Raw genomic sequence first — 23865 nt, 5'->3', positions numbered from 1 at the left:
TTAGGAGGCAGGTGCTGGGCACGGCCAGTAGTGGCACAAGCTCCTGTAGGCGCCAGGCCCAAGTGGTGTAACCCCACCAGCAGTGCCAGGGCCCATCCTGTTCACCATCTTCACTGATGTCCTGGGTGATGGGACAGAGCACACCCTCACCGACTTTGCTGAGGAGGGAAGCATGGCTGATAAGGCAGAGGGCTGTGCTGCACCTGGAGAGACCCACCGGCTGGAGCAATGGGCTGGTGGGAACCTCGTGAAGTTCAACAAGAAGCAGCACAAAGTTGTGCACCCAAGGAGGAGCTGCCCCAGGCACAGGGGGCCAGCTGGCCAGAAAGCAGATCCACAGCTCAGGCCCTGTGGGTTGCCTGAGCCCAGCGATACTCGGCTCACAGCAGAGGTAGGCAACAGGCCCCCAGCTCACATGAGGAAGAAGATCACCAGCAGGTCAAAGGAGGAGATTCTTCCCCTCTGCTCAGCCCTGGTGGGACACACACGGAGTGCTGGGGCCAGTTCTGGGCTGCCCAGTACAAGAGGGACGCAGGCATCAGAGCAATGCCAACACGAGGCCAAAGGTGCTTACGGGCAGGGAGCTTTCTCACAGAACATGGAGGAGCTGAGAGGCCTGGGGCTGTCCCACCTGGGGCTGTCCCACCTGGAAAAGAGAAGGCTCAGGGGGATCTCATCTAACCATAAGCACCTGAAGGGGAATAAAGACAGACACTGCTCTGCAGTATCAAGTGAAAGGGCACAAAACCAGCACAAAACATTCCTTTTAGACACACACCCTGCCAGGCACGCCCTGGAGCAGGCTGGCTGTCCACAGGAGTAGTGGCTGCTCCAGCAGTGGGGATGCTCAAAACCCAACACGAGTCCTGTGGAACCTGCTCCCACTGCCCCTCCCCTGCACACAGGAAAGGGTTGGACTTGCTGACTGCAACAGATCCTTCCAACGGCAGCCAGGCTCTGGTAAGTTAAGACTGGTTTTTTGCAGCTCAAGCGAGCCTGTCTAACAGCATCTGTGTGGAGATAGATACCTACAGCGAGAGAGAGGGACCTTACCTGAACCAAGTCTCTAGGTTTCCACTATTTTCCTTTAGAGCCTCTTTAGTTGCTGCTCTTGAAGCTTTTTCTTTTTTCCCCTATTTAAGAAAACTGGCATGTTTATTGTTCACACAGAGGAATATTTGCTGAAATTCAAGCAAGTACATTACCAGCTTGGTTGCAGGTACGCAGCTCGGGTTGTGCGAGTGCTGCTCAAGACAGACTTGAAACCAGGATTTTAAAAATAAAAACAACCTCAAAGCATTACTTAACCTTACTCAGTTATTTGTAATTATATTTTCATTCTCCCTTAGTGATCCCTGCTTCATGCCCTTAAATATTATATTCAGCAGTCATCTGCTTCCCTAAAGCCTTTTAGCAAAGGTGTTTTATAAGTTCCACAACAGCAGCGCGATCCTTTTCCTAGAGCTTTTACCTGTGGGAAGCGCACCCTTCCGCATTCGCAGAAACAATCAATACATCAAGACCACAATGTTTGACATCTGGGTTCTTAACTTAAGAACTTTTTATTAGTGTAGTTTTCATGATTGCATAGTTTGCAAAAGAAAATCATAACAAATGCAGTCACCTCACTGTGATCATTCTACACTAAACCTCCGACACACCCAGCAATGCGAGTTTGCACCACGCACCGACCGTGCTGAAAAGGTCCTTTGCAACAGCAAGGTTCAAGTCTAACAAACCAAAAAAATCCTGGTAATTTAAATTCCATTGCCAAAGGAGGTAAGTTATTAAATGTTCCTTTGTAATGGAGTCCACACAATCCCAATTATAAAATCCAGATTTTTTCTAACAAAAATATTAACCTAAGTGACAGAAGAAATCCCAAACTGCGTATTGCAACTTAAACTCCTGTAAATATTTTAAATGCTAAAAATCTCAGCTACATGAAAAATCAATAGTGATCTTGTTTCAGCTTGTGCTTCTGAAAAGCGTTTGTTCAGCTTACTCCCGGAGCTGTAAGTGACCGGGAGACTACCTGCCGAGAGGTGTGTCAAGCTGTCATCCGAAGCAGGGAACCAGGAGGAAGGAGGGGTAGGAGGATGCCGGGATTCCAGACAGACCAACTCCTGGTCATCACAGACCACATTAACCAAAGGCCTTTTGAAGTGGTTCAGTCCCACGGCGTCTGATGACTCGAGAGCTTTGATGCAGCATCCAAGGCCAGCGCTTGCTTGCGGACAATCGTTTTGCAGGTGCTTACCCCGACTCCGAGCAGCCGTTGGAGAAGAGACGCCACATCCAAGCTCCTCCCAGCAGAGCCCCTCTGGGAGTCGGGACTCGCTAAACACTGGGCCTGCAAGTCCAGTGCTTCGGGAACACGGCAAGAGACATGAGCCACCAGCATCACACCGTGCACAACACGCACTCCGCGAGGGGAAGCAAAGCCAGAGAAAGAAACACCTTTGAAGAAACGCCTTTGCTGGAAACACGCCTCCATTGCTCTGCCAGGCACGGAGAGGCAAGCCTCCGCCTGGCACTTCCATGCCTGTCACAGCCGATGAAGCAAAACTTTGTTTATTGAAGCAAACCGTAAAACAAATGGGCTACTATGTCCATCTCCTTTATTTGCGGCTCTGCGTTATAATGATTACAGGTCGACTTTCATGAACTGTACAAGCAGTAAAAGGCGGCCAACTATGCTTTACATCATTGTTTCACACAAAGCAAATACAGAAATATCCAATTGCCTAATTTTCTATTTAAAAAAATTTCTATAGGCACAAAGCAGAAGAATGTTGGAAAAGAGAGTCAAGGGAAGAGGTACGCATAAATAAAGAAGTACTTCTTACATCAAAAATGTCCCAAGAATCACAAAGTCTGCAGAAGCTTGGTTAATCAAATACTGCAGTACTGATCTCATCAGTATAAAAGTGAAAGAGCTTTAGTTCTGTAATAAAAATTCAATTTATTTTGTTTTATTTTGGAGAGGGGGAAGGAAAGAGGGTGGAAGGAAGGTGTGAGAGAAGGAAGGGCAAACTTTAAAACAGCAGCCAGTATTAGGAAGGGCAGTAGGAGAGGTCAACAGGCACATTGGAACCATGGGAACATGTAAATTGACCACTGTCAAACCAGTGTAAATTTCTTGGTTTCTCATGGAAAACATTTTATCCGCATATTTTCCTCGCAAACATATATCCAACACTGTCTTCAATATACGACTTTGTTGGTAACTTTTAGAACAGGAATAGCGCGTTTATTCCTGCCTCCCCATTGCTGTAAAAAGTTATCTAGATGATTTCAAACACTTTCTTCAGCTCTACTATAAGCTGCCAGTCAGACTTCTGCATTTCATCCCTGAACCAGTCCTTCAGAGCATCGATGGACTGACGGCTGATCTGTAACACACGAGACAAACCCATCAGAAACGTGCAGGTACATGTTAACAAAGGCAGCTTTTAGCGTGTTGGAAGCCATTTATCTGAAGAAAGGGCATCCATTTGCACGCAGGAAAGCTGGTGCGAATCCCAGTTTTGCAACAGATCTGCTGCACAACCCATCCCAGTCACTTCCCTTCGCTACCCCCCACAGCCCTTACGCAGGCTTTGGAGGCTGCAGAAGCACAGACCATCTTACGGCCTCGTGCCGTACGGCAAGAATCTGAACCTGCAGCCGGAGAGAACCTCCCGCCTCCCCCGGTGCCCGCAGCACCAGCACCACCTCCCGGGCCCTGAAACAGGCCCTGCACCTCCACCTGAAAAGTCCCTCTGGCTACTTGCCCCCAGCGCATGTGGCACGTGTGTGGCGGGTGCGTCTCACCACACAGTAACTAAGGCAGTTGCGGGTGCAGAGAGCTCTGGCTTCGCCTCTGACAGCAGAAAAATGGAGTAAGGGATCATCTCCTCATCCGATCCCAGCGTTCCAGAATCAGAGCAACTGAAGTATTGCTATTTATTGCACAATTTCAAAGCTAGGCAAACACAATCGTGCTGTCGTGCCACAGGAGGCTGCTACGCTGCTCTGAGCACAAGCTACATACAACAGAACGAAAATAGCTCATTTAGCATTTTACCCTCTCAGGTGCAGGAAGCTGCAAGGTATTTTTAGCTGCAGTGCATCATTCCTTCGGTCCTCTTGAGGGGCACTAGCACAAGCCTCAAAACAAGGCTACAGAGAAACTCAGCTGAATAATGCCACACATGAACCATTTCAAGTACCTGTGGGTCTCTGATGGAAGGTTTCTAGCGTACGTTTTAGGCTTCGTGCAACACTTCCACTTCACACAAGCTACCACCACGTCATAAGCCCTCTCCAAAAATGCAGACTGCTTTTACCTTGCTGACGAGGATATCTGTTGCTTCAAAATGTCGTCCGTACATTTTAGGCGATTCACCAGGAATAGGTTCCAATTTTACACATACTTCTTGGCCTTTTTTTGCAACCTCCACTGACTTATGGTTTATTTCAATACTTGTAACTATTCCAATTTCAACAAACTGTAATAGAATGAGGCAGTTGTAACACCCGCCCACAAGACCCCAGCGCACACACACCTCTCTCGACTCAGGTTTACATATACAGAATTGCTCACAGGACCACCGCACTAACGGAGCGGCCACCTCAGAACTGGCAAAGCCATACACGCTGCACTGTAAGCACATCGTATGGAAAAGGGCAGCAACGTCAAACCATCCACAGTTCCTTCCATGTCCATCCAGTGTCAATTTTTCACCCCTGAAGATGTCAGGAGGTGTCCATCCCCCACCCTTATGAGGTACCAGGAACGACAGTTTTGCTTATTACTTTATACCACAACAGGGAAATGGCAGCAGGGGAGGAGGGAGGTCGACTGACAAACACCCTCTAGCCGTGCTTCCTCACAGGGCCGGCAGTCCAGAGGCTGGGCCCCGCTACAGGACTTGCCTCTGTTCCAGCAGAGAACAGCAAGATCACTGGGAAAGAGACTTGATCCAAGAGTCTGGATCTCATCTCCTACCAAAACTCTGCACGCTGAGGGAAGGCACACAAGCATTCCCAGTGCGTCATCCCAGGAACCACCAGGCAGATTAAACCTTTACTGAGAAGAGGCGCTTACTTACGTTTTTGCTAGGTACGCACATGGGAGTCCCCTGCTTCACCTGGCCGGCCTCCACCACCACACCCATCACTATTGGGTCACGAGAGTTGAAAATGAACTGAGGGAGTATTTTCATCTTGCAAGGAAACACGGCTATATGCCTGGAGGATGACAAAAGAAAAGGCATTTTGAAACAGATAACTGGAGCAGTGTACACAACATTAACAGTCTGGCTTTCTCCCATGCTCCTTGGGCATTTATTCTAGGAGTGTCACCTGGAGAGAGATGGAGCAGGAAAACGCTCTTCCAGTCTCGGTAATTCTAGTCAATACTTGACCTTCAAGAACTACAGGGAACAATAATCAAGCACGGCTGGCATGGGTTTTATTCTGACTGCCTTGGGCAGTCAACTAAGACCAAGACCAAAGGAATAGTAATTTTACAGTATAATCATAATCTCAGAAGAGCACAGGAATAGAAATATTATTGCCTCAGCTCATCACACGGACTCCAAAAATTCAAAATTTTTGTTTGCAAAGTGAACCAATACGTTTGAACACTGAGGTACGCAAACTCCAACTGGGATCAATATGAAATGAAATACATTCTCATTTATTTTGTCTGTCCTTACTTTACTGAGGACTAATGACACAGATGCCAAAAATTCATTTTGGGTACCTATAAATTCTTAAATGATTGCAAATACATGTTACTGCAGTCAGAATTAAGCCCCGTACACTGGAATTGCATAAATGTGAAACCACAGTATCTAAATGCCTTTAGTTTTGTCTCTTAGCTCTGCAAGACTAACCCACCTGTCACAAACTAGGAACAGAAGCTAAGCACACAAAGTGAACCTTGGTAAGAACTTTACACAATAGTTTTGGCTAAATCTTAGTACTGCTTCACAACTCTCACCCTACTCAGCCTAATCCCAGGTGTACACAATTAGACTGGAGTTACTGTCCTACCCTCTTCCTCCTTTCCTTCCTTCCCATCAGAGCTACATGCTAAAAAACAACATGGAAACAAGATGTTAAATGCAATTTCATTTGTAATAAAACAATTAAAAGACACTTATTTGGGAAGCATCCAGAACAGGATTGCTCTTACTTACCTGAATTCCTCTTGTTTCTGTTTTTTGTAGTCTTGTCTATATTTTGTGAAGGCATCAAATAAGTGATAAATTATTTCAGCACTAAAAATTCTAACTCCTAAACTCTCAGCCATTTCCTGCGCATCCCGTTCGATCCTCACATCGAATGCCAGAATGACTGCGTATCTGTAAGTGATAAGAAGTCAGGCGGTTCACTAGACAGACCACAGAGCCAAAGAGCGGCCCTTCCTCAAACACCACCACGCGTTTAACAGAGTAAAGCAAAGAAGTTACTTACTGGGGGTCGTGCTCCAACATAACCGATGCCTTCATAACATCTTTTTTATGGACAGGACCTATATTAATTCCTGAATACTGACGAAGAGGAAAGCCACACAGATCAGTCACTAATCTTTCTGAGTCAAAAGGAAACAGTTATCAACTAAAACGTAGAAACAAGAACATCAGGCACAGCACAGAAGTACTTACTGGCACTTCTGATGTTTTAAGAAATTCAAGTAATGCTTCCAAAGAGCCTAAAGTAGAAGCCTGGACATAAACACCTTTCTCTTCTAATTTGATTGCATTCAGTGTTTGCTTCAGTTCATGTATTAGTTCATCCTTCAGGAAAAAAGAAGCAAAAGCAACTTTTAGTTCTATTGCTATCATGCCTCAGGGTACAAAGTTTTTCTGTTCATGAGCTGCTGAAAGGATGCGGCAGCCATACCCAGAGGTACCGACTTGGTACTTGGCGATACACCGCTGCCCATTTCTGGCACTGGAAAAGTCTGCACTGAACTGGACTTGAGGGTTTTGCAAGGTGATCATGTGGCACAAAGCAGATGCCCATCTTGGGAGCCAGGAACGTTTCTCCACAGACTACACATTGCTCTTCCCAGCACTCTTAAGTTTCTACTGGCAAGACCGAGCGCGCCCACGCCCCGCAGCGTGTGGCACTATCTGTGGTTGCCTAACTGAGGGTCAACAATAAAAGCAGACGTTCCTAAAACCATGAGCTGGAAAGGGCTCTGAACACTCTTTAAGCCTGGGTGCAAAACAGAGGATACAAGAGCAGCAAGGCCATTTTGCTGCTTTCAGAGAAGTTAAAAAATTGTGTTTTGAGAGCCCGTGCCTTTTAAACCCACTCGGTCTTTTCCTCTGCCAACTGAATGGGTGTTGCCATTTACTTTAAGCCTTCACATATCTACTACTAGTACACTTTACATACTCATGTGTACGCAGAAACAAGGTCTGTATTTGGAGGGCCTGAAAGACTAACCTCCCTTTAGAGGCAAAGTTAGCCTTCTGTCTACTTAAAGCAAAACTATGGTTGAAAGCAAGCTATCAACATGAGAGTTTCCTTTTTGAACTAACTTCCTGGCTTTGGAGAACAGGAGCATCTCTTCTCAATTTTGATTTTGAGATAGCTACATTCTTTCCTCTGCCGTTTTTAAAGTATAAGTCAAAAGGCATTTACTACAGCAGTCTTAAATCAGCTTCACAACTATGATGGTTTGAACAACTCCACTGGCAGATATTTGCCTAAAACAATTTAATGGGAAGATCTGCATAAATTACTATGAATACCAGATCAGTAATTAACATATAGTCCAACTACACTATGATACTTGTTTTCAAACCTTACTCTACCAGCAGAGACACCCCAGCAAAATATCAGGGAAAAGCCAAGGGTCAAGATACTAAACCCATCACCACGCTAATGCTTCACATGGACACAAGGCTATAGCATGTTATTTTAACAGTTTTTAACACACAGCCAAAAAAAGCAAGTTACTTGCATACTGAGCTTTCAAATTTGAATAAGCGTCAGCACCAGAGGACTCAGTCACCATCAGTTTAAGTGCCTTATTTTAGCATAAGCCATCTTACCTTGAGGACTGGGACTTCATCCTCTTTATATGCTACAAGCAATGGCAAACCAGCCAATGTTTTTTCCAAATCTTTCCCAAGAATCTTCACACCTTGAGCAGCAACGACCTCTTTGTGCTTTTCATACTGGTTCTGAAAAGGAGAATACGCAATAGCAAAGAGTTCATGTGGATGCTACACAGCAGCACCGAGTAGTGCTGAGCAGCTAAAGACCTTGCCACCAGCAAGCACAACAGACTGCACGGCAGTGAACTCCAGCACCTCCCGTCCTTCATCACTGGTTTTTCTCTACTTCACATTCCTGACATGCTGTTTCAGTCCACCTGCTCCCCCTCCCATCAGATACGTTCCTGCCCCTTCCAAGGAGGGCAGGGGGAATAGTCTAAAAACAAAGACGGTGGCCAAAAAGGAATATATACTAGAAAAGAGCAAGCAGGGGAAGGCAGCTGCTCACTAAAAAAAAACCCACACACAAATTCAGCCCCACAGGGAAGTAAGGGGAAGATGCTGACAGCTGAACTAAAGCACTAGAGCTGATACAGCCCCAGGCCCTGTGAGAGAAGAGCTGCCTCATCCTCCCATCCAGCCTTCTCCCACACATAGTTCCATGCTTGATTCCCCAAGTGCTCCTCCCCACCCAGGGGAACCTTGAAGATCTCTCCCCACTCAGGGCATGGCCCCAAGGCATCAGAGCAGCAGTTATTTCTGAAGACCTTTAAATCAACGTTGGAGCAATTTTCTGGTTTATTTCTTCATTTCTTTTGCTTAGGAAATGTTCCAACCTTTTCTTGAAACTGCAAGGCAGCTTCCTTCCTCAGTAAGCACTTTGTTCCTGCAAGCCTCTATTCTTTCGCCCTTCACCCCAAAATCTGGGACTTATTTTAAGGATGACAATTCCCCATGGGCAGGCTGAAATAAAACGTATCCTCATTGTCTCCTTCAAAAAAAAAAAAATAAAGCTCCCCTAGATCCACTTCTCCAGCTAAAGGTTCCCAACCCAGTGTTCTTTGTCTTGGTGCTGGTACCCTGTGCTCCATCTCCCACCAAAGTGCAGAACCTCATCTGAAGATCTTGTTGATGGGGACCTGTGATCTGTTACATTGCTGTCCAATCCCACAAAAAACCCTTCAGTCTCATAAGAGTCTCACACACCAGTTTATCTTCTGCTTTAAATAAAGGGAAGCAAGTAGACAAATGCTTTCAATTCATTCCTCATGGTACCCGAATATATTCAACAGCTTCCAACAAAGCAGAGAACATAGTCTAAGCATACACATCAATTTTCCTTTTGCCACTCTCTAGCCATTATCAAGTTATTACTCTAAAGCTGCACTCCTGAGCAGGAAGCCCAAGTTAAGACTGTCCGAGGCAACTGTCGTACCCCACAGGTGTATCAGACTGCTACACGCACAAGTGGAAGGACTGGCTCATCTTCTTATTTAAAGCAGGCCAAGAAGCTCTTGCTCAGGCTACACCTCAACGTCAATTCTGCACCCTTCAGCACCTCTGAGGCCACAATGGTCTCATGACCAAGGATCACTGTGGCAGAGAGAACGGCAACGTAAACCCAGGCCGCAGCAATTAGTACTATTTTACGGGAAGGAACTAGATTAAACAGTAAGGACTGCAGTGGCCTCCAGTGACACATTGTGAAGAACACAATTGTTACAGCCTTAGATTAGGACTCCAATGCTAGTTTTCCACTGCTAAGCCAAACCTTTAAGGCCTGTCCTAATACACTCAACCTAGGTTATCTGTACGGTTTTCTGTTTGCCCTCAGCAAAATGGGCTTAGACATGCATTCCTCCCCTTTTGCACAGGAAAAACCAGAGCAGCTCTTTTCATCATCTTTGAATTGTAGGTATTACTATTAACGTATGTTTTAAAGTATTTACAGCCTCTAGTTTCTGTGGCTCTCCTCTTCCTTTCATGGAAAGCAAGAGAGGCAGGATCTCCAATTCAGTGTCTCTCCCCAGTCTATTAAGACTAGGGCAGCAAAACCCCCAACAACTCTTGAAAATGACAAGAGGCTGCAGATTCTGCTGAAGTCCTGGTCATTGCCACTCACCAACTACTCCTAGAAACTCACTTGTTCACTTTTCTCAAATGTAAGCGTATATGATTTTTGTTATTTAAAAAAACTAATAATTTTTACTAACAACATATACTTTAACTCAGAATTCGTTGTACTACTACACTCCAATTTCCACTTACGATGCGTACCTCCCTCACACATAGCCACACGCTTGAATCCCTTACTAAAGCGTACACATCTTAATGCTCACTGCAGGACAACTCCTTGATTCTTTTCTTTGCCACTGTGACAGACACATCAATAGGTATATACAACTACATTCATGAAAATACCAGACATGCAACGTCATCCCCTTTAATTTGTCCATAGATACTGCTAATACAACTGCACTCTACTACATTCTCATTTTTTATAAAACTTAGGGGTTTTTTTCCTGTTTCTAAACCTTCTCTGAACATCAATACACTAACCAGTTTCCATACCTTAACTCGTAGCTCCTTCATCGGAGGAGGTAACAGAAGACCTCTAATCTGAGTTACTATAGGACCTTCTACCCCAGGAACAATAATGGTGTCTCCTTCTCTCAGGCGTCCATTAATCAAAATCACATCTATGGTAGTGCCCATGCCTGGCAGTGCTTTAACCTGAGTGAAAGGGGGGGAAAAAAGTTACTCCCTACTTCAGCACTTCAAACACACCTTTTTAACCAGGAAGAAGGGGGCAGGGAAGAGAAATTTCTAGATGAATTTCAAAGAATAGCTGCTGAATTACCTCCATGACTTGAGCTCTCAGCTCCTGACACTCAGCCAGTCTCTTGGTCAGCATAGTTTGCGTCAGCTCAACGAGAAGAGCTATCAGACTTCCCATGCCATCCCCTGTGTGAGCAGAGGTAGGTACAAGAGAAACAAAAGTGCGGGGATCCTTATTCTCATAAAACAAGGCAGCGTTCAAGCCCTGGAATCAGGATTAACAGTTACATAGGGAACAACATACACACACATCAGTATTAACATCCAACCCCAGTCAATTACTATTGCATTTTTTCAAATCCCAATTTAAAAAGAGAAAAACCCAGTTGTCACTGAGTGTATGCTATGGAACACGAAGCCTCAACCCACTCTTGGATGCAGTATGGAATAACTCTACAAAGCTAATTACCACATCTAGCTTCTAGACAGCATTGTATGTCACCAACAGAAGTTCCCAGAACAGATGCGATTCACGCCCTGCCAGCAACCAAGGGAACAAGAGACAGATGGGATTCTCTGAGGCAATTCCGAAAGAGAGAAAGAATAGGGACAGCAAACTTAATCTGCTGTTCATGACTCCATTGACCACACACAGCATTTAGCTGCTACTTTTCTCTAAACTAAGCACTCTAAGGATGGAGCAGTTAAGAGATTAATTTAGCAACAACAAAGTTCGGTTTATGAGGGGTAAACACCAATGTGTCAGAAGAGATGCAACAGTGTTCTTGATATTACAAGCTGTTTTGTGAAAAGAAAAAACCTGCCAAAACAAAGACACCCCCCACATAAACCAGACCACCCACTGTCACTATCACCTTTGTTAACCAAAGGACACTGAATATTCCAGCTTACCTGTTTTGCAAATTCTACTATGATAGCTTTCGCACGTTCTTCAAATTCATCTTTCGTATTCTTTTTCTGCTTCTTTAATGTGACAGCTACATCTGTATCTGGACTTTTCTTCCAGTCATATAGCCTATCAATCTTGAAAATACAGCGGTTGTCAGATGCCAAATACACTATTAGAGTAGAAAACCACACTATTAGAGTAAAAAGCTATCTTACCTTGTTGAGAGCTACTATAAAGGGGCATTTCTTTGATTTCAACAGATTTATTGATTCAATTGTCTGTGGCTCCAAACCATGCATGATGTCAACTACAAGTATAGCAATATCACAAAGTGAGCTTCCTCTATTTCTTAGATTGCTGTGGCAATAAAGAGAAAAAAAAAAAATCAGTCACGTGGCAACAGAATTAATGAAAACACCAAATGCAATGTCAAAATTATTGACCAACAAAAAGCTAAAGCTGATCAAGTAATTATTTTTCCGCTCAAAAACGTAAATTATATTCAAAAAAGCATTCAAATGACACTGTATAAATTCAATTTAACAGAATATATTAAAGTATGTGTAAGCAAAAATAAGAAACTATTATTCTCCCAAGAGTTTTCGTATTATATATTTTTACAAGTTGTGTTCTGATTTTTTCTGATAACAGACATATTTCCAGTGAAACAGTGCAAAATCTGAACAAGACAGTTTATCATATAATACTACATAAACACTAAGCTTATCAGACATCTTTGGTGCCAAACAAAACCTGGCTAGAAGCTGAAGAGCTGTAAGTGGTACGATACCAAGGTACTGATCAGAACATTACCAAGTGCCCTAAACATGGCATTTCAATGCTTGCAGAGGTTTATGTTTAAGAACATCAAAGTCTTAATCCTTCTGTTTGGAGATTTCAACCGAGCACTACCTCAGTGAGTACAGTTATGCATATCATGTTTTAAATTTAAAAGTTGATTTAGTGGTTTGCCTGCATGCCTCTGGTGTTCCTAGACAGCTTATCATCTCTGCCAAGACTGAGCTGACTTGTGCAACTGGTAACTTCCAGTCTTATGAACTCAATTACCTTAACTGGGGTGCTATGAACTGGAGGCTAGGGCAGATGTTTTAATTTTTCATAGCAGAGTACTTAGGTCACCTGAAATCCTCACCTTTTCTTCTCCAGCTAGCTTTGTGCTTCCATCCTTCCTCTTACACTAACTATTAAAAAAAGTTATTTACATGCTTTTTCAGATGTTCATGGCTCAACTGGCACAAAGACAGAAAATTGATCAGATACAAAAGGACAGTAATTAACCAGTTATAAAAAGCACCTGCAAACTAAACAAATTTACTTATTCCTCTACCTTAGGTTGACTGGTTTTTTTTGAAGTGAGAAGAAACACAATGGATTTGGCAAAGATGTAGCACTTTGTTAAAAATATGTCTAGATGCTTTAGCCATCACTTCTAGGAGGTACTATATTGTGAGAAAACATTACCTGAAAGACTCATGTCCTGGAGTGTCGATTATCAGCATGCCTGGAATTTTTATATTCTCTCTGTCAAACTAACATTTCAAGATATTAGCCATCATGTAAAGATTACACAAGAAAAATAAACCTAAGAGCTGGCAGCATTACTGACAACCTTCACTTCAAAAATACAGTTGCACGTGTTAAGGCCATCACCCTTCTTAAACCAAATCAGTCAAAGGCTCATTTCAATATAGAAAAAATACAACACAGCGCATTCCCCTAGGTATCAAGTGGCCTTAAGTTCAGTTAAAATCTGAAAGACAACGCAGCCTACAGAGGAAAAAATAGTTCAGGCTAGCGAGATTGATCACCCTTGTCTTGAACATTTCCTCCTCTCCACTGACTTTACATTTTTGATAAATTGCGTAACATCTTGGAAAAAGCCATCACTACCAAGGTTTTTCACTCAGCTGCTGCTGCAAGCAAAATAGGATATAGTATCCAAAACAAGCAATACGGAACAGTTACTATTTCTGTAACATAATATAATTCATCACCCAGGAATTGGCTCAATTTCAGCACACAGAGTAAAAAGGTACCTCCTTAAGAGAAAATACACTCAGTTTCAAAAATCTCAATTTCAAATCAAGGTATTGACAAATAAGCAGTCTGTGTACATATGTGTACTGTCCAGAACAGACTAAGCGGTATTTGTGTATTTTTCTGAAGAAGTGGCAATGCATTAAATGAAACCAAATGTATCAACTAAAATGAAAAATGAGACAGCCTCCCCTTTGCAGGGTGGGGAAGGGGCAAAGAGGATAGGAATTTAAAAAAAAACACCAACCCTAATACTAAAGATGGGGGAGACACACCTGACAGTGTCAGGAAATCTCACAAGGCCTTAACTAGTTTACATTTCATATTTAAAAAAAAAAAACAACAGTCTTTGAAGTGTTATAACTTACATTTTTCACCATCTTGGTTTGCTCATTAATAGCTTCAAGGGGAACGTTAGTCGCACCAATTTGCTGAGTGATACCACCAGCTTCACTGTCCTGTACATGAGTGTGGCGGAGCTGAAGGCAAAAAAGAGACCAGAAATACGTACATGTAAGAGACTAAAATAATCTAAGTACACCTTAATTCTTCCTATTTTCAACAAAAAAACCCACATGCATAAACAAGGTGCACAGGCAGTGCCTTCACATTCCACACCTTACCTTATCTAAAATTTTGGTCTTTCCTGTGTCTACATGCCCCAGGACACAGATAACTGGTGCTCTGAGCTTCTCAGTGTTCATGTTTTTGCTGTTTTCAGCTCGTCGCTTCTATGTAAAAGACACAAAAATTGATAAGTATAAGCCAAAAACAACAGCTCACCACTTGACTCAGTTACATACATACATGAACCAGAGTTAACTGTGGGACACAAACTTTCAAGACAATTCAAGGTCTGTCCTCCCTTCTTGGGCAAATCAAAAATTTAAAACAGTTTTCGTTTGATTTTGGTTAGAATCTAGTAGGCTAAGTTGCTGTATCCCCTAACATGTAGCTTTGTTGATGGTACGTTCTGAAGAAGCATCTTGGCTAAGGAAACTGAGGACACTAGCAGCCACAAAAATGTTGAACAGTTTAGAAATAAATCTTTTAAACTGGTGAAATACCTATCTAATGGATAAAGGCCTCTTTCTCTAGGCAGGGGAGAGGTGGAGGGGAACGACACTGAAGTGGGCATTCTTCATGATCAAGTTGCCTAAAATCAAATACTTCAGCTTCAGGCAAGAACTGGTCTTTTTTCTTAACTCTATTTTTGGACCTGCCTAAATATTAGTCATGACATAGCCATTATTTTGACAAATATGGTTAAAAGGCCTTTTGGTGAATAGAAGATTAACTTCCTTCTTATACAACACAAGAGTCCAGCCGTTCAAATAAAGTTGTATCTCAGTACCTCAATTCTCCGTTTAGCTTTGTCATAAGCACGCTCTTCTTTAGTGCGGTCATCATCAGAGTCGTACTCAGAATCAGAGCTAATTTCCTTGCTGGGCTTTTTTTCCATAGATTGTTTTCCAATAGCTTGGGAGTCTGCCTCTCTCTCATCTGAGGTCTTTTCATCCTCATCTTCACTCCCTTCACTATCTTCAGATTCTTCACTCTCCTCTTCCTCTTCCTCCTCCTCCTCATCTTCCTCCTCTTCCTCATCCACTTCATTTTGTTCTTTGACTTCAACGTGGACAGGTTTGCTCTCTGTCAAAAAAAATCAAAGTCTAAAGTAAAAATCCTGTATTAAATCCACACTTATGGGGGAGAAGGCAAGAAAAAAGAGACTACAAGGGTAAGGACTGAGAGTAGGTTCCATTGAAGAAGTGCTAGTCAAGATCATTTTTCAACTTTCAATATAAAAATGTATTTCATGTTCAGACCTGCTGACTTTTGTTTAGAGTTGTGCTAGCAGAGTGAGCTTGGGGTGGGGGAGAGGAACGATATCAGCACACTTATGCTTGACATCTTTTGCAAATATTCAGATAAAGTCAATATTCTTTAAAGCTGTGTACTCTTCATAAAGGAACAAATGCACTAACACCTTTAAGCAGAAAGCCAAAGTACTCCAAATTCAACAAAATTTGGATTCTCTATTACTGATCAGGAATGCACTTAAGCAGAAGTAACACTCAGAACAAATTATCTCTTCTGTATCTTCAGAGGTCTCATCAAGGTTTTCCTACACTGTTCAGAGAAGATTAATATTTTTCAGAGAAATACCTCAGTAAACAAACAAAAAGAACTAGAGAAAAAAATTCCTTTGAACTCTTCTTATTTATCATACTTGCAAAATTATAAGAGACAAGCTAATGAACACTTAAAAGCCACACACTGTCTTCCTTACAGAGCTGCTAGAAGGCTCACTGCTCTTAGAGATTAGTTATGTTTTCTTGCTATGCTGAAAATCCATCAGCTTAGTAATATACTAAGTCTAATTCGTAGAAAGGCTCTTCTGGATCACACTGGCAGATCCTTCAAATCCAAGAAGCAACAAGTGGGATGCGACATTCTCCCCAGGACAGTGGCAACAGACTAAAACAGACTTTCAAGAAAGCAAGCAGCCCTCAGTACTCTAAATAGATGAGTCCAGCACCACAGAAACACACACTTGTGCCAAAATAAAATCCATACTGCTGTACATATACATATGTATATAAAACAACACACTTGAAAGCACAGGTGCCAGAAGTGCAGGGCTAGGTAAGTCAAAAAATACTTGAACAGTCTTTGATCTTAAGGAACAACGGAGACACATCACGGAAGCACTAAGAACAGTAATCAACTCCTATTCAGGAAGACTCATGGCAGCTTTCTCCACCACTGGAAGAAGATACCCGAGAAGTTATTCCTGCATTCTTGTGCAGCTCTAACTTCCACATAAACATCATTGTTGGCCACAGACAGAAAGTGGGCTTTGGCACGTATGCACAGGAATATGAATGTTGTGGCAATTCTTCCTTTTCTTCCACAGATGCCTCTCAAAGAAGCAGATGAGGGAAGGTACCTAGAAGCTACCATAATGCATGCACACTAACCTTTGTGCCATCTAAGTGCCCCCCACTTCTTTGAGAACTTGTCTCAAAAGTACTCTCCTAGATGTTGCCAGATTTGTGTAGTGAAGCTGTTATGGCGTTGGAATGGTTACTAGAGAAACACAGTACCAGGTAAAAGGCTTCCCTAAACTCCCAGAAGTTGCTTAAGCACATATTAAAAGGAGGATTTTTACTCCCATAAAAACGAGCAAAAAAATCCAACTGAGAGATAACCGCACCGAAATGCAGTTGGATTGCTCCAATAATGGAGTCTTTCCAAAGGGTCTTCCTGAGCAGTATTTGTACAGTTTCTGAAAGTTCTGCCTTTGAGAAGAGGAACTTGTATCTCTGTATCATCACACTTGCCTCACAATTTATCTAATGGGGCAGGGGGAGAATCTAAATACAATATTGTTTTCTACAGAAACAAAAAACTCAGCCCAAAGAAACACCTTAATCAGAAAAAGCATCCGTTTGGTATTTACATGCCCACCTTTCTCTCCATCTTCATCACTAACCATAGCTTCCCAGTCATCCAAACCCGCATCTTCCGTTTCTTCTTCCTCCTCCTTTTCCTCTGAAACTAAGAAATCCAACATTAAAGGAAAAGAAACAGCCCAGCAACATACAACATTTTTAGATGCCCCTTCCTTTGACATATTGACAACTGAAACTTACAAGTTTGCTGCTACCATAATTTTACCAAATTATCTCCATGTTCCCTAAATGGAAAATGCTGCATACCTAAGAAAGAATCTTCAATTCTCTCCACAAAATCTTACAGTGCTAGAATCTTCGCCTAGCAAAACATATTTTTGGAAGACATAGCTAAACTACTCATCTAGTTCCTGTCTACATATAATGCGAGTGCCTGCTTAATGCATGCCACAAAGCTCTACCACAGCCACGCTCCTTGAAAGGACCTGCCCAATTAACAGTTAGCCACATGTAACAAAGTGACAGAGAATCAAGAAAACACGTTGGGTTACAGCATTAATTTTAATTAGTGGGAAAATAACAAGTTGTCTATAAAAAGTGCTGGTTTAGGACTCCAGGTGCCTTAACATAATTATACTGCGGATTCCAGAAGCGTTAAATATATTCATTCCAGCAGGAATTCAGTCAGATATATGAAGAGACTGCAGCTTTTAATAACAGACAAATAGGAAAATGCAAACTTTAAACCCTCTCCAAAAGTGGCATTAAACAATACATATGTTGCAGCACAAGGACTGTCATAAAATTTCAGCTCTTTGAAATGAAGTTCCAGACTGCTAGAATATTAACTGGGAACTAATGTTCTGCCAGCAAGCCCTTCTTTTTATGGCAATGGAATTGCTCCTTCAAGAGGTAAGTCAAGCTAGAATTAGAGTACACACTCAGCTTTGTTTTCAAAAAGTTGGAAATTTTGTCAGTATTTGTTTGACTTAAGCATAAGGGTAAAAATTGAAACAGTCCCTTTCCTGAGGAAGAAGTCCAGTACAATGTGATTTTGCCAAAACAAGTACAAGTAGGTAAAAATTAGGGCAACAGTCACTTGCTATGCTGATACTCACTTCCACAAGCTAACCCATATCCACTGCATTCAGCACTTGTGAAAGCAAAACATTTGGAATCAAGAATACAATCACTGTGAACTCTGCACTATCAACACTAGAAGCAGCATATTTCTTCCCTACCCCCACCTAATAACTGACAAAACAGCCTTTTAGAATGCAAATAAGTCAAGAGAACTACTCATAAGGCACTGAATGTGCTTATTTGAGACAGTTGCCTAAGCCAATTGAACACTGGAGTTCACCCAGAATAAGGGACCTTTACAGTCCCATTCTGAAGCTTCATGCCTTCTTATTCCATAAAATTCCATTGGTTCCCACCCTTAGGAAAAGGAGAAAAAAAACCCAGCAACTACCTCAAGAAAGGATGGCTACTCAGTCCCCATACAACAAAGTATGATGCCTACCATGCAGCACTGCCTCACAGTCTTATTATGTGTTTTAAGTTCATTAGCGTTACTACTAACCTGGCTCTACAGGAAGAGGAGTGTCTTCTTTTACTGGTGTTTCCAGTTCTACAGCGTCTTCAGCTGGGGAAGTTACCTCCACACTTTCTGAAATTGCAAGAAAGCAAACTGGTTGCTACATTCTTTCAAAGTGCAAATCAACTTAGACATACAGCTTCACATTTAAGTTCTATGTTGTGCTGTTACAGGTAAACAAAATCTGAATTTATTTAATGCCAAGCTAACTGAACTCCCACTTACTGAGCTAAAACAAAAGTTAGACCATGTGGCTAATGGGAAAACATCTGGCTTTCCAAGCAGTTAAACAGATTTATGTGATAGGTCAGTTATTGTCTAAGAGGATTACCATTGCTTCTGAACATTAGAAAACCCTTACTTTCTTTAAAATACAAGATAAAAATGAAGTCATACTAATGAACTACTCATTCGTGCTCCACAGTTCCGTATTTAAAAAAAATCATCAATTCAGATAAGCACTGCTCTCAATTCTTTTCACACACTCCTGTTAAGTGGTAAGTAGCCACATAATTCATGTCATATGTAAAAAAAGAAACCAAAAAAAGAGCTAAACAACAAAGAAAGACTGATGCAAGGAGGCTTTGTTTCATTTAACCTAAGGAATAGTCTTAAGAGTCACAGTAATACCCCCACAGTATTACTACAGTAATTACACAGTAATACTACAGGAAAACCACAACACACAAAAGTAAAAAATTCTGACACATTCACTCTATGTCTAACTAGTGCAATAAATTCTATGTTTTCAAAAATGCAACCTCTCTGAACCACTCATGCCCTGGAAATTTAATACTATTTTTATATACAAGAAAAAAAAAAACAACAAACAAAAAAATGTCTCCAACTTAAACATACTAAACATAGGATCAATCCCCTTTCATCCTGGGGCATCTACTTAGACTTAATCACAAGTCATTGTTATTTACACTACATTGTATTTAACCTACATATTCACACCAGCATTCAATCTCACATTTGTAAAAGGCCTTGACATTCTGTACACCTCCAACCTTTATAAATTCTAAAGAAAATACGCAGGTTAGGAAAAAATAACAGTCAAGTAAGACTGTAAAACAAAGGATTAAATGAGCAGCCTTTAAAATAACTTTAGGATCCCAATACATCAGCACTTGCACGTGGGGGTGTCAAAAGAACCTCACAGGCACTCTGAAGCACCATTAGTTTAGGATTAGCTGACTTAGTCCACAAGCACTTCCAGAAGTATAACTAGTCTATTAAGATTCCCTACAGGCAAACTGCACCTTCTTTATTTTCTGGCTGCTGCTGCTTCTTTTTCTTTCTGTCTTCATATATTGGCCTCTTCTTTGGCACAGAGTCTTTGGATGGCACTTCAACACCTGAAAAAAAAAATAGTTAGAAAAAAATTCCAAGTGATTAATTACTAAATGTAAGCTTTGATTTACATGAGAACACGTTTTCCAGAATTGCAAGATGGAGGAAGGAAGAGAGTGGAAAGTAGGTTTAATGCATATCTTGTTAAAAAGTCTGATTTTCAAAAGCTGCAAAACTTGAACAAAGTATAGTTCTTCAAATACTCTGAACGCTCTCAAAAAGAAGTTAGATTACTAATGGGGGGAGGGGGGGGACTGGGACAGCCCAGTCTGGTCTTAAGTCTCCAGTTTTGAAGCCATCACATACTTACAGAGGATTTCCTAAACAAACATTCCTCAAGTTTAACAAGCATATGTCAGTTTAAAGGCTGCTGTGCTAAAGCTAACTTAAAACCAGTCTGCCAGTCATCCTAGTTTCAGACAATCTAGAGCAGTTAAGAAGCACGGGTCGTCTTAAAAGCTTACAGTTGTTCCGTAGATATTTTCCCTTTTGCTCAGTGTTGGGGGTTGGTTTGTTTGGTTTAAGAACATAGACCTTTTTTTGGTATTAAGATAATGCCAAGTTCAAGTCATCAGCGTCATCTTCACCTCACCAAAAAAACAGTACTGTAATTTTGGAAGGGATTCAGTTAAAAACAGAAGTTTGGCACAAAGACAAACTAATAATTTCATTACTGCTGCACCTTCTGAAACACTCAGAACTCCTTCAAGTACTGCGTGATATACAGTGTACATGTGACAAGAATGCAGTTACAGCAGCACACAAATAGAAGGATTTTAATAACTACAGAAACAACTGAAGAAAAATGGCCTTTTTGTATGTTTAAAAGCTCCGAACATTTTACAAGCTACAGAGGTTCTTACCCTCACACATCCACCTACCAGCAGAGTGTCAGCTAGTGTTCTCTACAAATACAAAAAGGATACTCAGCACTCAGGAATTCATTTCTTGTCTTAGCCACAAACAAGTTACCAGGAACTAGGACACGGGCTTACAATACATTGGATATATTTACTCATTGCAATGGAAACAGATTATATTTGACAGAAAAGCAGGAAAGCTCCCATGCAATGCAAAGAAGCTAATGTAGTGTTCCCATGGACTAGCTAACTTGAGGCAAGACAATGCACTTGCTTAAGTGAGCACATGAATTAATCTAAGAGGATCCAGATCACTGGTCTTACAAGATGTGCAGCACAGCCCATCTGCTTTCCCTGACCTTTGGACTAGGCGATGGAAAGAAGTGATGTTTCCTAAGTTCCATAACTAACTTCTTTAAATCACGAGTGGAATGTATTAAGAAGTTGGATATTTAAAGAGTAAAACTAAAATGTACAGACATTTAAACCTACTTAAAAAAAAGGAGGGGGGGAAGGGGGCACACACTGCCTTCCTTGACAACAGAGGAGCTTTACATGGAATCACTCAGTATTTGCTCTCCTAGCTGCAGATAGAAAAAACAAGCACAGAGCAATGAGGGGTATGAATTTTTTATTATTTTATTACTACTTTAAACTTTACTGCTTACCCTGAGCTTGGAGTAGTTTAAGAGTAGCCTCCGCTCTGGCTCTGGCTTCTCGTTGAGCTTTTGTTAAGAGTTTTCCCTCCTTCTTCAATCGCTCCTTCCTCTCTTTTTCCTTCTGTTTCTTTCTTTCTTTCCTCTCTTGCTCTAATCGTTCCTAGAAAAAGGTTAAAAAAAACATACAGAAGTTTTAAAGCATGGTTTGCACAAAAGCTGGGCAAGTGTATATTCTATTGATGAGAAACATGTTAAGGACTAATCTGCCAACTGCACCCGCAAGGGTACAGGTTAAGATCACCCTCTCCCTCATTCTACCCTCAGGGTAAGATACAGGGTACCTCCTCCTTGCGCTTTGCTTCTAGTTCCTCCAGTCGTCTGATACGTTCTTCCTCCTCTCTTTTTGCCCTTTCCTCCTCCTCTTTCATTTTAGCCAAGGCTTCTTGCATAGCTTTAACTGTGGCTTTACTGGGACCCTTTTTCTTCTCTTTCTCTTTTTCTTCTTTCTCACCTTTCTTTTTTTTCTTGTCTTTTTTCTTTTTGTCCCCCTCATTGTCATCAGCTACAGAGAAAAGAGGTATACATTCAAAGATCCCAGAAGTGTTAAAGATACTATAAATACAACTAACATCTCAAATATGATAAGCACCACCAAAGGAGGAACATTTTGACTCGCTACTACATAAGCACTTAAGAAAACATTAAAACTGTCTCTTAAGTTACAAAGTCAGGTCCTGAAGTCTTCAAGTAACAGAATAACTGGGAAGTAAAGAAGTATGCTTGCAATACAGAACCGTAAGCATACACTGTAATGAGAATTCACCATCTGGCTTTTGTTTTCCCATGTACCTGAACAAACTACAGGCCAGAAAAAACACAACCACGTAAGCCAACACAAAGAGGCAGACACGGCTACCAAATGTCTGGTATTCCAGATTCAGAATAAAGCAACAAATCCTCCTCACTGCCTGCCAACTCTTTGGCCTTCTTACGAGAGCTATAGTGTTTAAATTACAGTTTTAGAAACCACGTTACAAACCCTCTGTTCCTGCAGGAGTCTCTCCTTTTTCCCCAGGGCCAGCGGTTGCCATGACTTCTGGAGAAGCCTTCTCTTCAGCTTTTTTTGGAACTTCCTTCAGCTTTGCTGGTTCTTTACCACCTTCTAGTTCTTCCTTCTCTTTCTGCTTCCTCAGTTTGGCTTTTTCTTCCTCACGTTTTTTCCTTTCACGTTCTTTTTTTTCTGCCTTCTTTTGAGCCACTGTTTTTACTTTGAATGAAGGTTCTTCTTCATCATCCCCACTTTCAGCAGCAGGAGTGGACTTGGGTTTTTGGTTTTTCTTTTGTCCTTTTCTGGACTGGGAGACCTCATCCGAGTCATCACCGCTCTCACCTGTAGACACTGCCCCCCCACGCTCTTTGCTTTTCTTAATGTTAGTTTCATCTTCTTCTGAGAGATCATGCTTTTTATTTGACTTCTGAGTTCTCCCTTTGCTTTTCTTAAGCTGTGTCTCATGATCATCATCATCACTGCCAGCAAGCATGTCTTGTTTTGCTTTCTGAGTTTTTTTAGATTTTTTATCTTTATCTTCCACTTCCTCACTGTCATAGTCATTTTCCAGATTGGTTTTTTTACTCTTTCCTTTCCTTTTTTTATCTTGTTTTGATAAGCTGTCTTCATTGTCATTTTCAACCTGGTAATTAAACAATTAAATAATCAGCCATGAAAAACTACTTGCTGTTTTAATGCTGCTACTTAGCTCACGAGATGTCAAGAAAAAATTCTATTATTGAAGACGAAGTTTGAAAGCAATAACTATTCCTGACAAGTGTACTACACCTCAACCCACAATTAAAATTTATTCTGATCAGCTTTGAATAATGAAGCCATGGCTTCTGTTAAAATCTTTTACAACTGACTTTGCTATGAGAAGACGATCAAGTATAATTAAGAATCCATACTAGCTGCCAGGTTTCACATAGGACCTCCAACCACACTGCAACACTAGAACTTTTCTGGGTCAGAGGTGTCTCGTATTCCAAATATTTCCTATTAAATAGCCCACCTCCCTCTCAGTGTTCACCTTTCCTGTAGAAGGTTCCCTGTCAACTTTCCCTCCTTGTGCCTCTATTGACAGTTCTTCCAGCTCCTTCAGGATATCATCTTCACTAAAATAAGAAAGAAGTTATGGTACTTCAGTAACTGAGTTTTTGTATATTGCCAC

General features: G+C 41.6%; 1 protein-coding gene across 1 annotated transcript in view; it reads right to left on the bottom strand.

Annotated features, from left to right (window-relative positions):
* Positions 1-2604: 2604 nt before the first annotated feature.
* EIF5B (eukaryotic translation initiation factor 5B) overlaps positions 2605-23865 on the bottom strand; it is a 35875-nt gene continuing 14614 nt past the window's right edge. Inside the window, exons 3-24 of the mRNA XM_064438729.1 lie at positions 23725-23809; positions 22683-23334; positions 21985-22205; positions 21653-21803; positions 20034-20129; positions 18754-18840; positions 17224-17313; positions 15107-15402; positions 14376-14483; positions 14121-14231; positions 13177-13244; positions 11910-12051; positions 11697-11828; positions 10867-11049; positions 10578-10739; positions 8061-8192; positions 6660-6791; positions 6469-6545; positions 6192-6356; positions 5097-5235; positions 4332-4493; positions 2605-3395 (exon numbers count right to left, since the gene is read on the bottom strand). Coding sequence (XP_064294799.1) covers positions 3288-3395; positions 4332-4493; positions 5097-5235; positions 6192-6356; positions 6469-6545; positions 6660-6791; positions 8061-8192; positions 10578-10739; positions 10867-11049; positions 11697-11828; positions 11910-12051; positions 13177-13244; positions 14121-14231; positions 14376-14483; positions 15107-15402; positions 17224-17313; positions 18754-18840; positions 20034-20129; positions 21653-21803; positions 21985-22205; positions 22683-23334; positions 23725-23809 — 3499 coding nt within the window. The 3' untranslated portion in view covers positions 2605-3287. The remainder of the gene's footprint in view (positions 3396-4331; positions 4494-5096; positions 5236-6191; positions 6357-6468; positions 6546-6659; positions 6792-8060; positions 8193-10577; positions 10740-10866; positions 11050-11696; positions 11829-11909; positions 12052-13176; positions 13245-14120; positions 14232-14375; positions 14484-15106; positions 15403-17223; positions 17314-18753; positions 18841-20033; positions 20130-21652; positions 21804-21984; positions 22206-22682; positions 23335-23724; positions 23810-23865) is intronic.

This window comes from Phalacrocorax carbo, chromosome 1, assembly GCF_963921805.1.
Source record: "Phalacrocorax carbo chromosome 1, bPhaCar2.1, whole genome shotgun sequence".
Taxonomy (NCBI): domain Eukaryota; kingdom Metazoa; phylum Chordata; class Aves; order Suliformes; family Phalacrocoracidae; genus Phalacrocorax; species Phalacrocorax carbo.
This window is presented reverse-complemented; position numbering and strand designations above follow the sequence as displayed.